Consider the following 17,817-nt stretch of genomic DNA (forward strand, 5'->3'; position numbering starts at 1 on the left):
CTTGCAACTGGGCCCAAGAACTTTCTGCAGCTGAATTCTCTCTTCCTGTTCGTCAAGAGATCCTTGATAATTGTAATAAGCAATGTCTCCCAGAATCAGAGCCTCTTGAGAAATGGGAAGGATCCCACACTTCATGGAAGAAACCTGTTTCAAGGAAACAGCACTGAAAAAAGCTGCAGAAAGCAAACCGGGGCTTAACTTGTATGTGCTCCCCTTCTGCAAACAGAGAGAGATGGGAGCTGATCCTCATTTGACACTTGGTGTATTCCTTTGAAAGGCTCAGAACCTCAGATCTCTCTGGGGACTCTCACTACTCTCCAAGAGCAGCCTCCCATGCATGTCAAGAATGACTTAAGTCAAGAGAGGCACGTAAGTATAAACTATTACAAGAGGTGAACTATAGCCATACCTACTAGATCTCAACTCATACCAGGGAGCAATAATTATATATATTAAACCTTTTCCTCCACAGTCCATGTTAGGAGCAGTGGAGACTTACGGCTGCTGTTGCAGGAGTGTGTATATGTATCGCACATCTGACATCAGGGCGTGTGGAGTAGATGGCCGTGTGTGGACTGAATCCTGCATGGTCGATGCTCAGATTGGTACTCCCCTGGTCAACTACATCTCCTAGGATATTTACTTTAACCTGGTAAATTAAACAGAAGAAACATGTGCAACTATTACACGTTAGCCTAGACTGCAATGATCCACAAGCCTACTGGGAGGAAAGAGTAGTGGTGGTGGGGGGCGGGGAGGATGACACACCGTCTGAAACTCAGTATGTACCAACGTGAAGAAATTTCAGTTTGGGAATGTTTGTATGTAATCTTTACTTGCAATTTGCTCATGTAGGGGAGGCTGAGGTAAGGTTGCTTTTATGCCACATTAGTGAGTAAAATAATTTTTAGAAGGATTCGAGCAGGCATGACTACGCGTGTGAAGCCTCCTCTGGATTAAGAGCTTGCCAGCTGATGAAAACAAATCATGGAAGAGGTTAAAGGGTAGTTCTTGATAAAACAGATGCATTCTTCTCTGGCCTGGTAAATTAAAGGAGCGGTCAGCAGTTTAGTAAACAAAACAGATTCACAATTTAACCAGAAAACAACCGTGCAAGAGGCTCAAACCAGCATAGACACATTTAGCATATGTCCACCTACACATTTTCAAGTTAAAATGGCAAAGAATAACAAATGTCATCACTGGAAGTTCCAGATACACTGCACATTTATACAATCAGTTTGGCATATTGCATTAGGTGTTCTCATTCCTCACGTTTTAGTCTACACTTTATAAAAGCCAACTATTTCCAAAAATAACAAGCTAGGTGTTGGTAATTGCTGTGAATGCCGACTAAGCACATACCAAATTGGAGGCGGATGCTTCAGAAAAAGACAGACCTCTTGGAATGATAAGAATGTGGTCATGTTCTTTGCTCACTCTTACCTGTAAACAAGGGGAGGAAAGAAACGATGATTTATTATTGATTGTAAGTTAGGCAATTCTCACAAAATTAAATAATTGTAATGGTAGACTATTTAATTTTAAATGTGCAAGGGAAACCCAAGTAGTCATTTTTACTCAGAAGAATACTCACTGTGATGTAGGAGTTTGCCAGGTGTGCCCACCCAAACAAGTCAGCCAACCTATACAAGCTGGCTAACTTACAACGAGTAAGTTTTTCTCCCTTAACAAACGAGGAGGTATCTATTCCAGGAAGGTCATTGATGGGGGTCACCATTCCATGACCTAAAAAAAAAAGCAGCAAAGAAAAAAAAGTGTCAAACAGAACAATTACATAATTTACCATTATGGTTTTCTAAAAGCCAGGAATATACTTAAATTATCATTGTAAGGCATTTGTACACATGCTCTGGCTCCAAGAGTTGCTCTAATTAAAGCACCGCAGTGTCTCATGTAACAGCATCCCCATGCTTCAAACTGGCAGTGGGGATGCTTTATCTAAAGCTTGTTGAATGAGCATTAGTTAAAGCACCCCTGCCACCATTCTGAAGCACGGGGACACTGATACACAAGACACAGAAGCTGGCTGGAGCACGCTAATTAGGATGCTCCAGCAGACTTGATTAATCGAATTTGCTCTGACGCACTGCAATTCCAGCATGTCAGAGCAGCTTCCTGGCACATATACAGGCACCCACGGAGCCTCAATTCTGGCCATCACTAGTCATATACAAGAACTGCAATTCATAGCAAACAAAGAAAAGTAGGGCTGGAAGGGACCTGCAGAAGTCATCTAGTCCCGACCTCTGCTTTAGGTGGCATCAGCTGCAGTCATTTCTAGCGACTTCCCCAGAAGCCCCTGGATAGAAGTTGTACCCGAACATAATGTGAAAGTCTTCAACTTCTGAGGGAAGAGCTAGGTGGTGATGCAGAGGAATATTCTGAAGCACCACTAAGATTTTGAACTCTTTCATGCTTCAAGGAGTCATAAATAATTGCTGTGGACAGTTCCCACAATAGCTTTAAGATTAACGAGCTATTCTTGGGATTTTTTTTAAAAACTAGACTTTGTAGAATTGAACAGATATCTCAGTCACTTCTAGGAAGGTAATAAGGACTACAGCAGGAATACTTCAACTTCTGGACAGCTTGAGTCAAATCTTAATAAGAAAACTCTTTTCTCCGCCTCTTTACAAATACTTTCCTGGGGGAACATGACAGCCATTTTTTAAATACTTGAAAGGCTGCCATAAAGAGGAGGGACAACAACTCTTCTTCCTAGCCACGGAGGCAGGACATGAAGCAATGGGTTAAAACTGCAGCAAGGCAAAATTTAGATGAAGCCTCAGACAACAAGTTCCTAACTGTAAAGGCCATAGGACAGTGGGACAAGTTGTTGAGGAAAGTTGAGACATCAGAGGTTTTTAAGACAAGGCTGGAAAAAGAACTGTCAAGGGCACTGGTGACACATAGGGGGTGCACATGTACCCCCTAAGCGCGGTGGCGCACCCCGTGAGAAAAGACGCCGCCAGCACTGCCGGCAGTGCCTGTGGGTGGTCACCAACTGAGCTTGCCATGCCCCCCAGCCACCAGGGGCACGCAGTGTTCATGGACAAGGGTAGTCTGTACTGGGGCAGCAGGTGGGACTGGATGACTCTCAAGGTTTCTTCCAGCTCTCCGATTCACTGGCCACAGACAGATGTGCTGTATGAAGAGCGCCAAGTGCCTCTGAAGCAATTAAAAAACAATAGGTGGAAAAAAGGAACAACTCTGACGCGCTTCCTTCTGAAGCGTTTCTTGAACGTCTGCATGCTCCAGCAGATCTCTGCCTCCTTCCCCCCCCAACAGCTGGAAAGCAATGCTGCTGCATGTCTAAATGGCTGTTTTGAAGCACTCTGGGATGGGGTAGGGCTGAATGTCTGCATGGCACAAAGGCTGTATTTGAAATATACTCAGATTCAAATACATCTCTTCATGCCCTATGATTTTCAAAGGTGCTGAACAGCATCCACTTCCTTTGGCTTCCAGGCCCTGAAACAGTCAAAGCCGGACTTTCCAGCCACAGATCTTAAATCACCTCATGAAAGCAGCTATCCTATTTGCACCTCCGAGTCTGCAGGCAATGGAGAGAACAGTTTAGAAAGACAGATTTGTCTGTTAACTCAGACACTTGCATGAATATTTAACTAATGATTTTTTTTTTTTTTTTTTTACTGGTTTCAATTATTCCAGTTCTTGGAAATTAGATATAGGAGTTCTTCTACAAATGCCATAACATTTAATTTTGCAGGATCCTGGCAACAACTCTCAATTTTTTCTTTATAACCACACACTACTATTTATTACAAGCTATTTCATGCCTCTGACATCTGTGAATTTAATCACACACTTGTATAAATTTCTTTCCCCTTGAACATGTAAAACAAGTGTAAAGGCAAGTGCCAAGTTATGATAGGTACTACGTTACTTATATTTTAGCACTTTGATGCATATGTAAAAAGTACTGTTAGTTTGTTGAGATAAATTGTGAACTTATTGATTACTACTAGTTTCTAGAATAACTGAGCTTCTGGGCACATAATAATGCTGATATCCTCTTGTTATCCTGAACCAACCAAACATTTTGAGAATGCGTAAGTTGAAAAAGTAAATTATTTACTTAGGCCACCACCTATACGGTTTTAACTGGTAAAACAAGCTACAGCAGAAATTCCAATCAGAGGAAGTAAGAGGCTCTGGTGCTGCTAAAACACGGAGAGAAATTTAAATATATATCATCAATCACACACTTAATTCACTTACTGAGTTGAGATGAAGAAAAACCTGCAAAAGAGCTGGCTGTAATGTAATCAGCAATCTGCTGCAATGCAAGCAGTCCAGTTGGGTTATGGCCCTTCTTCATCTGTTCTTGAATAAGACATTCCAGGTCTTCTCGGAAAGCCTGCGGAAACATTTGAGAATCATAAAGGAAAGTCGTCTTTGATAACAATGGGTCCCTGTAGACATGCTGTGAGGCTGCTCCGACACACTGTAGTTACGGCATGTCGGAGCAGACTCGATTAACTGAGTCTGCTGGACTGTGGTAATTACTGTGCTCCAGTCAGCTGCTGCGTCTCATGTATCAGTGTCCCCGTGCTTCAAAATGGCAGCGGGGGCGCTTTATCTAAAGCTCATAGAACCCGTTTGAAGCGTGAGGATGTTGATACATGAGATGCTACAGTGCACTAACTACAGCAGCTCTCGGAACCGCTCTAGTTAAAGCGCCCCCTCTCCCCGCACTCCCGGAGCACGTGTGAAAGTGTCCAGTGGGATTATTTTGGGGAGGGGAGAAGGAGAGATTGGTACCACTGTCCAAGCCTTTTCATAAGACCCTGTTTTCAGCTGCCTATAGCTTTGCCAGACTTACACGATCTGGCCTGAAATTTCTATGCTGTGTCAACTCGGGAGACTTGGGGAAATGCAAATGTGCTGTTACAAAATTGTAGTAAATTGAATAACTATAGCCCCCCTCCTGAATGTAGAGTAGGGACTTGGAATTTGTGCAACAACAGTAGGGGCTATAGTATTTGTGAAAACAACATACCTACATTAATGCCTGTGAAAAGCTGCCTGTATTTGGTTAAATTAGAAATCACTGAAAAATTTCAGCTCACATGGGCTCACTAGTTAGTATAGAAGAAATGTAGGGATGGGAAAGACCTCAAGAGGTTCACTGTTCTGCTCCAAGGGACTCTCAAATAAACCTAGACCACCCCAACAAATGTTTGTCTAACCTGCTCTTTAAAAACATCTGATGATGGTGATTCTATAACCTCTTTAAGTAATCTGTTCCCAGACTTAGCCATCTTTGGGCGCCTATACACGACCGCCAAGGTTGCGCTGATGCACTGGAACTCTAGTGTCGAGTCCATTAATCGAGTCTGCTGGAGCATGGCAATTGCTGTGCTCCAGCAGCCTCCTGCATCTCATGCATTAGCGTCCCCACATTTAGACAAGGCAGTGTGGACATTTGTACTAAAGTTTGTCGAATGAGCTTGAGTTCAAGCAACCCCGCTGCCATTTTTAAGTGCAGAGATGCTGATGCACGAGACATGGTGGCACTTTACTTAGAGCGCCTCTTGGAGCTGTTCTAATTAAAGAGCCCACCCCACCCCTGGAGCATGTGTAAAAGTGCCCGTTATCATCAGAAATATTGAAGTCATCTTTGCTGCAAGGCAGGATGAAAGTGTGTCACACCCCCAATTTTCTTATCAAGGCCAGTCCAGTCATCTCTGAGTTCAGGTTTCCAGTTGCTTCATTTCACCTGGGACAACCTTGTCCTTGTCCCCACAGCAAACATGCAAATAACAAACCAAACCACACCTGTGGTCTTTCTTCAGATGTAGAGGGGCCACCTAGGCTCTGTGTTTCTCTCTTAGCACACCAGTCTCATTCCTTCTCCCCCCCTGAAAACCTTAACTCTCTCTGTAGCCCCATTCTCATTTACTGGTCATCGGTTACAGCTGGCCCCCAGGCTTCCAGCCAGGCAGACTCCGCACCTCCTTACGCAGGACTATTGCTTCTTATCCTCTCCCTAACTGACAGAGAGAAAAATCGATCGCCGATCATTTCCCATCTTTTATAACAATCTGTTATCATACAGAATCACAGAAAATGAGGGTTGGAGGGACCTCAGGAGATCGCATCCAGTCCAACTCCCTGCTCAAAACACGACCAGCCTCAACTACATCATCCCAGCCGGGGCTTTGTCTAGCCAGGTCTTAAAATCCTCCAAGGATGGAGCTAACCTGTTCTAGTGCTTTACTACTTTCCTGGTGAGTTTTTCCTGATATCCAACCTAAACTTCCCTGGCTGCAACCTGAGAGCATTGCTTCTTATTCTGTCATCTGCCACCACTGAGAACAGTGAATATACTCACATACCATTTTTTTTAAAAACAGACTCCATTCTTTCAAGCTTCCCTAATAAGTCAGACTTTCTAAACCTCTTGTTATTTTTGTCACCATTATCTTGACTTCCTCTATTTTTTTCTTTTTTCTAATCTTTCTTGACATGTGGTAGTCACAACTGGACCCTGTACTTGATTCTGCCCCTACTGCCAAGTGGAGACCTCAAGAGGTACAAGTTACTTTTTATGTCTCGTGTACAACCCTCCTGTTAGGACATCACAGAATGACACTGGCCTTCTATGCAACTTCAAATCACGTTCAGTTTACCATCTGTTATAAATCCTTTTGTAGTACAGCTGCCAAATCAGTTATTCCCCATTTTCTGATTGGGCACCTGCTTCTTCCTTCCTAGGAATACTACTTTGCATTTACTTTTACTGAATTTCATTGTATGGATTTCAGACTATTTCTAAAAATTTATCAAAATCATTTTGGATGGTCTTCCAAAAATGCTTGTAACATCTCCTCTCCCATCCTTGGGGCCATCTTCAGATCCTTTAAGTATATTCTCTATATCACCCTTCAAGTCATTAATGAACATATTGAATAACACTGGGCCCAGGACAACACCTGAATACCCCCATTTGATGCACCCTCCAAGTCGAATACTGAACTATTGGTAATTACTGTGAGCGTAGTTTTTTCACTAGGTGTACACTCTCATTATAATAATTTTGTCTAGACCATATTTCCTACCTGCTCTCGACAGCTGTTAGATTAACAGATAACATAGCCAAAGTTTCTCTCCCACTGAACATCCTCCTGCCTTCACACGCAGCTCTTAGTACTGATTAAGACCGTGCATTCGCCATCCCCAAAGTGCAGCAGACCATGCCAGAAGAATGGAGGATAAGAAGCTATCTATCCTCTTTCCCATGCTGTACATGACCTCCGCCTGCAGCCTGTGGGAAGTGGCCACTTGACTCAATTTTCACTGCGGCAATAGCAGGACTGGAGTGGGAAGGAAAAGGAACAGGCTGGAAAGAGCGTGAAGAAACTGGGAATGAAGTGGGGGGAAAGTGGAATTGGGATTGGCTGGACCAAGAGTCTGGGGTGGGGAGAGTCAGCCTCTATCTCCAGACTACTCACCCCACCTGTGTCTTCTTTCCCATTTCCCTTTCCCAGTCTGTTTGCCCAGATGTTTCCAATTCTTCTCGATCCCTTTTCCCTGCCCACCAAAACTCTCCTCACTGGCTCCTAGTCCCGGTCTTATTCTGCCAGATGCAGTGTCCGTGACTCTGGGCCGGCGCAGGGAGGGGAGAGGCAGGCTACACGAGGAATCAAGAAAACGGGATGGAGTGGCTGGACTGGATGTGGGGAGGGGAAAAATGGGGGATGGAGAGTGGGACTTGACAGAAAGCTCAAAAGGAGGAGACCAAGACAGGCTGGCAAGGGAGAAGAGCATGAACAACGGGGGGACACGTGGAGGGCAAACGGGTTTAGAAACATTCGTTTACTAGAGCATGCTTGGACTTCCTGAGCTGCACCACCCCTCTGCTGTCAGCAAATCATGGTGCAACCCATTAGCAAAGGACCAGCCTCTTCTAGGGCTGGTCCATGGGGAGGAGGATTACCTACTTCTGCTCCAGTGACAGGTGTGGGCAGTGGCATCCCTACTGCTGAACCAGTGTGCTTCAAGGGAAGAGAGGAAATTCCACATGAAAAAAAAAACTTTACAAGAATGTTATTAAGAGAGGCACTCAAACATGAGGAAATACCAAAATTAAGGTGGCCTTTTCAGCATCAATTTTCCCAACCTGGCCATGTACATTATAGTCCAATTTGTAACTACATGATCACAACTTATTTTTCCAAAGGGTTCAGGCCTCATTAATGCACAGGATGTTAGATGCTCACTGAAAGAACAACCGTTCAATATTTTGTTTTCTCTTTATTGTTCAGTGTGTGGTCACTCAAGCCTTATTTATTGCATGCTAGTCAAAGTCTAATAAGATAACACAGGGATTGTCAACCTTTTTAAAGGAGAGTACCCTTCTGGTGGGTACCCACTTCCAGACATGGAGCAGGGGTGGGGGTCCTCCCCCCAGGAGCCAAACACGAAGCGGTGGCGGCAGCAGGGCAGCGCACAGCAGTGGCGCTTCCCAAGTATCCCTGCTTCTCTGCTGCGTACCCCCTGGGACTTCCCATGTACCCCCGGTTGACAACCCTTGAGATAACAGATCAGAAGCCTTCATAAGAAAACAATAATGCCCATGACATTATCCAAAAGTTTCACAAACATTAATTCATCCTGCGATCCATGCCCAAGCTCTGGAGGGGTGAGGCAAATTTATCATTTTACGCATGAGCAAGGATCCTGGTTTTCAGTTTAAGAATTGTGAATTCTCTGACAAAACACACATCACAAGTCCTCCGATTAAAAGCCCAAAATCCATCACTCCCCACCCACGGCCCCCCAACCCCTGCTGGTGCCCCTCATTCCCCACCCCTCCAGCTCTGCCAGAGGGGGCCCCCAGCTGCCAGGGCAATGGGGCCAGAGACCCGGGGCTACAGCCCCCCCAATGCAGCAGCACCTGAGCCCCAGCTGCTGCCCGTAGGAGGCGGCAGCTGCTGTGGCAGAGCGGAGTCCAGCTCCCTCTCCCCTACAGGGAGCATGGCCAGAGTGGAGCCCGTCCAGCGGGGTGGGTGCAGGCCGCCTGCTCTGGACTACCCTGCTGCCCTCCCATCTGCTGGGCTGCAGAGGCCCCAGGAGCAGCCGGGGCAGCAGAGCGAGGCGGGGAAGCTTGTGCCGCCTCCATGTGCCAAGCACCGCTATGGCATGGCACCCCCTACTCGCCAGGCAGCAGCAGGAGTGGTGGTACACAGTTGTGCCCCCTGCTACCTCCAGGAGGGCAGGGGGTCCCTTGGCTTGCAGCGGCACAAGCCTCCCTGCCCTGCCACACTGGGTCCCATCCGGCGGGCCCTGGAGACCCCAGGGAAGTGTAGCAGGGTGGGGAGCCCGAGCCCACAGCCTACCCCATGCCCCTCCCGGGAGACCGTACAGCAGCAGGGAGCCAGCCTGCCCCGCCCTCCACCCCGGACAAGCTGCCCACAGCTCCGTCCCACCCCCCGCCCACACATTCTGCCCCCGGGCCCCAAGCATCGCTCAAGCTGGGCAGCAGCTCCAGGCCGAACCCTGCCCAGCTCCCTCAGTCCCCCCTGACTTAGCTGTGGGAGCTGCTCTCCAGGCTGCCTGGCAGCCACGCGCATGTGTATGTGTGCACATGGCACCTCCTGCCTGACTGCCCTCCTCCCGCTCCCCCCAACCCCTTGCAGGTTGCAACTCTGCCAGCCTGCAGAGGGGAAACCCACCATGCTTTTCTCCTTTAAAGAAGAAAATCTGAGATTTTCTCCCCAAAATGGGGAAGTCCAGGTTTTTCTCCTTTAAACGAAAAAATCCGCATTTTTCTGTGGCAAATGGAAAGCCTGGATCCCTGCTGATGAGGACTGGAGGCAGAGTGCAAGGGCAAAAGTTTCCATCCATTGTGGATCCCTAATGAAAACCACCGAGGGCCTGGTTGTTCAGACTGCTTAGCATGCACAGAGCTTCTGGAAACCAAAGACTGGGGTCACAAGCTACATATATGGAAAATAAATAGGCTTGGCAGAATTCAATTTTTCTTTTTTAATAATTTTGACATAATATCAATCTTTATTTTTAAGCATTTATTTCAATTTTTAGTGATTTAGATTTTCAGGATTGTGTGAAATTATAGGTGTGGGTGCAGAGAAGTTATTAATGACACAAATGTAACTACTGTAGGACTGCCGCCAGCTGAGAGACAGAGCTGGCAGGAGTCCTGGCTCTGACATAACTCCTGCTGTGACTTCACCTTTGTTCACCGTCCCCTGAGGTTTCTGGGGGTTGAAGTCCAGACTATGGTCAGCACAGTTCTCTCATCAGCCATCATTTTTCTTTCTAAAAATTTTGATTATTAATGTTGGAAATACTTTTCAAAGGTCTGCAAGCGCGAGGTGAAATCAACCTTTATGAACATTTACCAATAAAAAAATCGAATCCTGCCACGCTTCAAAATAAGGAACAGCCAAGTAGTGACTGCCAACGTAAAGTCTGGTTTAAGTGACTCTTCCAAAGTTCACAAGGAATTTAAGTGCCATCTTAATAATGTTCTTTTTTGTGTCATTTCTCCCCCCCGCCAACACTTGAGCCTTACTCACACTGTTTCTTTTCTATTGTAGTTCAAAATACACTGAATCTAAACCCTTAGCCACTCTGTGCCACAGGGGTTCCTCTGCACAAAGAGCCTACACAACTAGCTGGACAAGGCTCTGCTTCACATTGCCAGAGCAATGCATGAGCAGATGGAGCAGGGAGCCAGGAGATGCTTTTATTCAACCAGCCCTACAATATTACATAATTTGAGGAAGCCAGACAAATGCATGCATTTCCTTTTTCCCCCAATTCTTGTAGTAAACAGTCATTTAACTCACAAATTAAAGAAAGGTTTTCGAAGAGCTAACAACAGCCAACCCAAAGGCACTTTGCCCCAGTGCATAATATGATGTTATTCAAGCCGTGTATGCTTGGATAGGTGTCTGGCTGGGGTCATCTGACTCCAACACTCTTTCCTGCCCAGACAGGGGGTCAGACTCGATGATTTGTTGAGGTCCCTTTCGACCCAAACATCTATGAATCAAACCCTACCAGACAACTCTGCCAGAACCTGCTAGTCTAGCAGGTGTCTTCTCTTGCATGAATGATCAATCACATGGCTACAGTTTTAGGGCCATTTTCCGTTTCAATGGTAGTTATGACAACGATTGACCAAAATGCTTCATTGTCAGGTATTTTCAGAGTACATCCCCTCCAGAGACATCCAAGGACCTCATAAACATGCCAATAAAGTACTGCCACTTTACAGATGGACAGTAAAGTTTAGATTCAGGTTATCAAGTCCTGCTTGCACTGATAAGCTTCACATCGGTAGTCTCCCTGAGGCCAATCAGGTTGCTCATGGGAGAAAGCGTTTGCCACTACTGATAACCCGAGGTCACAAAGCAAGTATGTGACACAGCTAAAACAGGAATGTGGCTCTCCCACCTCAGTTCTCTGCTTTCACCGCAATATTATCCTTGTGGTAGCAGCGTACTGTCCACCAAGAATCATCTTAAGTTCAGGAAATATGAGCCCATTCAGCTGAGCATGAATTCAGGAAACGGGGATCTGTTAACATACACTTATTTAAGAGATAGGAGACAGAAATTGTATAGAAGTGATTTGTTTGTTTGTTTTTTTTTTTAAAAAAAGAATGAAAAAATAGTTAATCTGTGCTATGTTAAGTAGAGCAACTGCACAGCAGTTAATTTCAAACTATATTACTTATGATAAACCCATAAGTATATTTAAACTAATTAAAAAAATTACCAGCAATATTACAACCCCTAGTGCCCACACTTAAACATGGCATTTTCATTTCGCTCCTCAGCAAACTGATGCAGCTAAAAAAAAAAAAAAAAGCAAAAAAGTATTTATCTGAAATTATCCAGAATGCATTGCACTGATGCTTCTCTGCTTTATATTTACCCTACTAGTGTATTTTTCATTCTACTTTAAAATGCAGTGGGCTTGTCTTACTTTATGGATATCTAAAAAATTGCTACCTGGGGCTTGCAGGAGCATATTTTACATTTATTGCAGTTATTCCTTATGACAACTATTTTGGTACAATTCTGATTTATCAAAAAATGGTAACTCACGTGAAAAACTACCTCACTGCTTATTTTAAGAGATCTTTGGATAAAATAAAGCCAGAACAGGAAGCCAATGGTGCGCCTCCAGGGCAATTTTTGAAATAGAGACCAGTGTGTGGATGTAATTTTCAAAGAGAATTTCTGTTGACACAGTAAGGCACGGTGATAACGCTAACTCAGTTTTTAGTAGATTGTTACTGTTCGGCCTCTATTTGTCACCACATCTACAAGGTTGCAGCAAGCTGCCCGGGCAGATCTAACTCTGGGACCAGAGCTCCAGGTTAAGTGGCCACGTGTTTGCTTGGGCTCGCTGATGTGATTTATTTTAAGTTTATACTAGAGGACATTCAGCATTAGTTACAAGTGCACATGACCTCACACACAGAAGAGGTCATGTTCAAGGTTTACACTTAAGAGCAGATATAAAAGTGGCACAAAGCAGACATTTTTCAAGTGGAAATGGCCAGAGTAATTTCAGCTGGAGTACCTGATTGGAAAATGCTGACTAAGGAAAATAAACTGTAGCAACTGTCAGAGGAATGAAAAATGATGTTATTCAGGCCATGTATGCACAACACTATTCAAAAAAGGGAATGTTGTAGCTGTGGGATTTAAACCAGTTATTTGGGTAGATGTGAAAAGTCTTTACTAGGAACCTCTGCAGGTTTCAAGTCGATCAAAGTACTGAAGCATGGAGTTGATATATACGGGATACATATGATATACATGTTTCTGGAGGGCTTTAAACTAGCTTATTTCTTTCTCTAGGTGTAATGGCCTGTGCAGCCACAGCATAGATTTCATCACCTGCTTATTCCAGAAACATTCCTAAAAATGTGCAGACAAGGTCTGCATGCAAAGTAGAGGCTGTGATCTGAAAAGCTGGACACAGCTGCTTGAAGAAGAGTACCCAGTTATAGCTCAAGTGAAGAGTGGCTTTAGACCATTCGTTCATTAACAGACAACTGTCTGAAGGGATTGGCTCATCTTGTTAACCAACGCTGCATTTTGCAATTCAGCACTTTGCAATCCAGTTTACAATAAGGAGTCTGAATTTCATAGGAACAAAATTGAACTCCGAGGACAAAATGCTCCAAAGCTCTCCTAGGCTTGTGTTTCAGCTGGAGTAAATCAGTGTTAATGTAGTTCAGCAGACTGCGGTAGTTTACACCGGTGAAGATTCAGCCCAGCTTTAGCACTAATGCTAAAAATGGGACCTGTATCATAACGTTTCAGCACTACGGAAATAACACATTTTGCAGAGCTTTCAATTGTGGTTCTTTAGAAAGGAATTCAAAAAAGAAAATCAAATCTTTAAAATAAAGGCAGTCTAATGCTTTTTTGTGCCACCTATACTTGAATTACCATCTCTCTTGAGTTGGTCTAGCTTATGTGAGAGTAGCCATACCGTGAACTAACAATCGAGCTATGCCACTTGGCCACTGCACTCACCCGTGTGTGGCACTAAGTATGAGAGCACACCGTAGTGCTTTGTGCTGCAGTGGGTTGAGCTGCATTATGAATTTTTCCATCATGAATAGGGGGAGAACCTCTCTGTCCTCTGGGTACAAGAGGGAAACAAAGAAAAACTGAGACTAATATCATGCAAGTGGAACTAACCTGCTTCCACACTTCAGAGCAGATGTGCTAACGGTTGCTTAGCTGCTTTTTACACCTATTGCCCTGACAGAGCAGCCAACTTAACTTAAAACACCATAAGTTAAGGTGGTCAAGAGGTTTAACATGGGGAGAAAACATGAATGGCAGGTGGTGCAAACAATAACTCATGTTTACTGTACACTGAAGACAGGCGCATCAATTATAGAAAACAGAACCATGGGACAAGGAACACCCCCAGTAATATGTAAGAGATCAAAAATAATGAACTTACACTTAATAAAAATATTACAAGGCAATGTTTCAAGTATTTCTTTTCAGCTGTCTACTGTGCAGACTGCATTTTAGTGTATATATGCCTAGACTAGCTGAAGTACCAGATACAGTCTAATTGCCATAGCAGGGACCTTTGGAAAACAGTTATTTTAGCCTACAAAGAATGCCTAGAGTGCTTCCAGTATCAAAGTGACTTGTTAAAAGCTACCCTGAAATCTGTAGTATAAACATGCTTTCTTTTTGATAGAAGATATCAGCTGCATTAATACCGTATGATCCATCTTACATCATCAAATAGCTTATAAAATGAATGTATATAATCATCTTCTAAAGACAAATAACAGATCTGCAAAGCAAAGATGCAAGCAAAAACAGTGCCATTTTAAAAGATTTTTTTGCTGTTAAATTGCAATGAGATCTCAGCAAAACAGGGGAATTCATGTTTGATTTACAGTCACGTAATGGTTTGTCTATATCTTCTTTCAGGAAGATAAATTGCTAAATGTAAGCTGACAGTGTAATTCTGGGCCTGTAAAAAAAAAAAAAAAAAATCAATGTATACATGAACTTGTACATTAGCTCATGTATAGGGATTGTCAATCAACTAAAACAGACTTAAAACCAGAATAAGTAACCTGCTACAATAACCTATAATACAGTACTACAATTTCCTCTTTTTATATATCTAGATAGATAGATAGATATATTGCAGAGCATAATGATGTTGATCTGCATAGAGTTCTCTAAGGACTAAGAAGAGTTACCAGTATTCAGACATCTTTCTTTTAAATCATTTCTTGATTGTTGCTCATCAATTTCTACATGAAATACACCTCCATGGACATGAAGAGTTTTCATTATCTTTTAAATCATAAATAAAATGCTACAGCAGCATTCAGTTTATACACAAGTACTTCAGACGGTACACCAACAGAGCAACACTCTTGTCCAGAACATTGACAACCTCAGTTTGATATTGGGTTTATTTGCATGAAAATGCCAAGAACAAATTTTCCACTAGAAAAATACTCCTAAATTGAGTTGTGCTAGTGTCTACTTTCAAAGGTACTAGATAACCAAGAACAAAGCAAAATGGTGTCTGTGATCAGGTACAAACATTACACTTTTACTAGTATAAGTGACAGAAAGCCAGTCTATACCTGTAACAGAACAGAAGTTCAGTGCACAGACTGGGTTAAAAATGATGGAATTCAGTCTAAGATTTGCACCCCCAACCAAAGGGCAAATGTGTGTTCTGTTCGTCACCGATCTAAACTATGCCACTTACCACATAACTTAGATCGATTCTGCCTCCGACTTTTTAATGTCTGTACCTAGCATTCAGAAAGAGATCCTGCTTTCACTTACCCTTTTATGACTGCAGTTCTCTGAAGACAAAATGAGAGAAATTAAGTTTTAGTGGGTGGTTTTTTTTTTAATGAACCCACTGCATGGCTGGGTTAGACTTAGACAAGGTTTCAAATGCAGTGCATAAGAATATACTGCATTTGAATACTTGTCTAAGTCTATCCCAACAACTCAGTTCTTTCAACAAAGATATCAGCAACAAAAATCCTTGCCTCTCATCTATTTCTTGGATCATCATGACTACTCCAAGATTACCGTCACATGGAAGATTAAATGCATTTTAATGTATAAGCAAAAGCATTAACAGTATAAAATAATACATAAATAAAGCTTACAGTCTTGGCTGATGTGATGTTGAATGAGTTCTCAGGAAAGAACAGAGATGTTAGTTCAGATCACCTTCCTCTGAAGGTAGCTGGCTATAGTGATCTCCACTCCCTTGAAGCAGCCAGGATCCCAGTTTCAAAATAAACACCCTACACTGTAAAGGGAGGAGTCAGCCAGCAACGAACATCTATTCAGTTAAGGCTTGCAGGGAAAAGATAAGGGTGACGAAGCAGCAGTTACCTCTGCTATCAAAAGGGGAAAAAGGGGCTGCTAAATGGACAGAGAAAAAGAAAACAAAATCATTTATAAATAAGGAAAATTAAATACATTTTGGCACATGTGCATGCTGGCGTCATGCAGACATACCGATCTGCACTAGCCCGAGTACCAGGTACAGTCATAGCCGTGGCAGTTACTAAATTTGAGATGGATTTACCTTGCTTCCCTGGGCTACATAGCTTCTGGAACCTGAGTTAGTTGGGGTTTAGCTCCCTTGAGCATCTCTCCACCACACTCTGCTCTACTAGGCAGACTTACCCCGGAGAGGCCTGGCATGAGAGGAGGAAGGCATGGGAGGGCACGCAGAGCCCAGGCACACCATGCCCAGGGAATACGAGGTACACAGAGCCTCTGGCAAGGCGAGGCTGGAGAAGAGGGGCAAAGGAGGAGGTGTTTACAACCAGCTCCTAATGTGTACGGTAGGACCAGGCAAAGGAAGCAATAACGTATACAACCCTTCAGTAATAAGTAACAGGAATAACTGGGAGATATGAGCTCAATGGGCATCATATTGTACAAACACAGGTATTACATCACTTGAAAAAGTGGTGAAATTTGGCACATAGTGGAAGCCAGAGAAAGTAAATGTAGTACCTACCATCAATCCCTCCCTCCCTGGCAAAAGCTGCATACCTGACTTCTACTGGTACTGAAATAATGCAACAAATATAAAAAAGTAATTTGTTATTAGAGGCTTTGAGGATAATGGATCCATAAGCAATATGCGGTCAGATTTTATGAAAAATCAGATCTACCTAAATAAATCCGATTCCTTTTTCTTTCTTGATGGTTATAAAAGTGGCATATGAAAACAAAGTATGAGATATAATACATTTGAGTTGAGTTACCTTCACTACCTCTCAAACACCTGCCTTCAAAATTATTTCAAACTGGTTTGGATCTACATCTTAATAAATGACTGTTTTCAGTCTAAAAGGAATATAAGCATGGTATGCAGACACAAGGAGAAACATCACATTAGGAGAAGGAATTTAGTTTTCTTTTATTATCTGCAATAATGCTGTAAAGAGCATAACACCAAGTTAATGATTATACCAAGTTTGGAGGAGTTGCAGACACTTGTGAAAGAGAGAAATATGAAAGTGTGTAGAGAAGACACAAATATGGCTGGTGGGGGAGGGAAATAAAGGAACAGTTTGAAAAAAAATTACCCTAACATGAAAATAGTTGAAAACTACAGTTCAATGTGACTTGTAGAAAGAGATATCAGCAGTAATAATGGACAAGTTAGACGCAGTTGTAACATAACATGATAGAAAAAGAGGCAGAGGTATCATAAGACAGGACAAGAACCCGAGTTTCTTTCTTTACCCATCTGGCGTGAAGACAAATGTTAGGTACCTGGAATTCTTGGATCCTCAAGATATACATGTCTGCATATTGTCTTTATGAAGCAGCCTTGCTCCTGGTGGGATGTCTCAAAGATTTATGTTTTAAGCTTCTAAGGCATCCTAAATATTTCTCTGAAGTGCTCAGTGGGACATCCCACGGGGTTTAGGGCTCATCTTCACCAAATGATATCCAGTGTCACATGATGGGAGCAGATGATCTGAAACCAGCCCAGCTAAGAGGAGGGTAGGTGATAAAAAGCAGGGGTCACCCAAGGAATAAGCATCAACTGAGGGCTGTGCAGAAAGCAGAAGCCTATCAAGTGGGAAGCCTGGGCATGGAGGCCGCCTGGAAGAACTAGAAGGAAAGGGAATCCCAGTGAAAGGACTAGGAGCACTCGTGTGCCTCTGCGGGGAAGAGCAGTTTGAATGCTGAAGCTACCTCGCAGATCCCTGGAAAGAAGACTGGAAGACTT

General features: G+C 43.4%; 1 protein-coding gene across 15 annotated transcripts in view; it reads right to left on the reverse strand.

Annotated features, from left to right (window-relative positions):
* The window catches only part of ADD3 (adducin 3), a 157,721-nt gene that overhangs the window by 13,572 nt on the left and 126,332 nt on the right, over positions 1 to 17,817 (reverse strand). For all 15 annotated transcript variants that reach the window (XM_090056965.1, XM_090056952.1, XM_090056958.1 and 12 more), the window contains 5 exons: positions 4,267 to 4,405; positions 1,598 to 1,749; positions 1,366 to 1,446; positions 500 to 649; positions 1 to 144 (listed from right to left, as the gene is read on the reverse strand). In XM_090056965.1, coding sequence (XP_089913091.1) covers positions 1 to 144; positions 500 to 649; positions 1,366 to 1,446; positions 1,598 to 1,749; positions 4,267 to 4,405 — 666 coding nt within the window. The remainder of the gene's footprint in view (positions 145 to 499; positions 650 to 1,365; positions 1,447 to 1,597; positions 1,750 to 4,266; positions 4,406 to 17,817) is intronic.

This window comes from Crocodylus siamensis, chromosome 7 (genome assembly GCF_052110815.1).
Source record: "Crocodylus siamensis isolate JL-2025a chromosome 7, ASM5211081v1, whole genome shotgun sequence".
NCBI classification, from domain to species: Eukaryota; Metazoa; Chordata; order Crocodylia; family Crocodylidae; genus Crocodylus; species Crocodylus siamensis.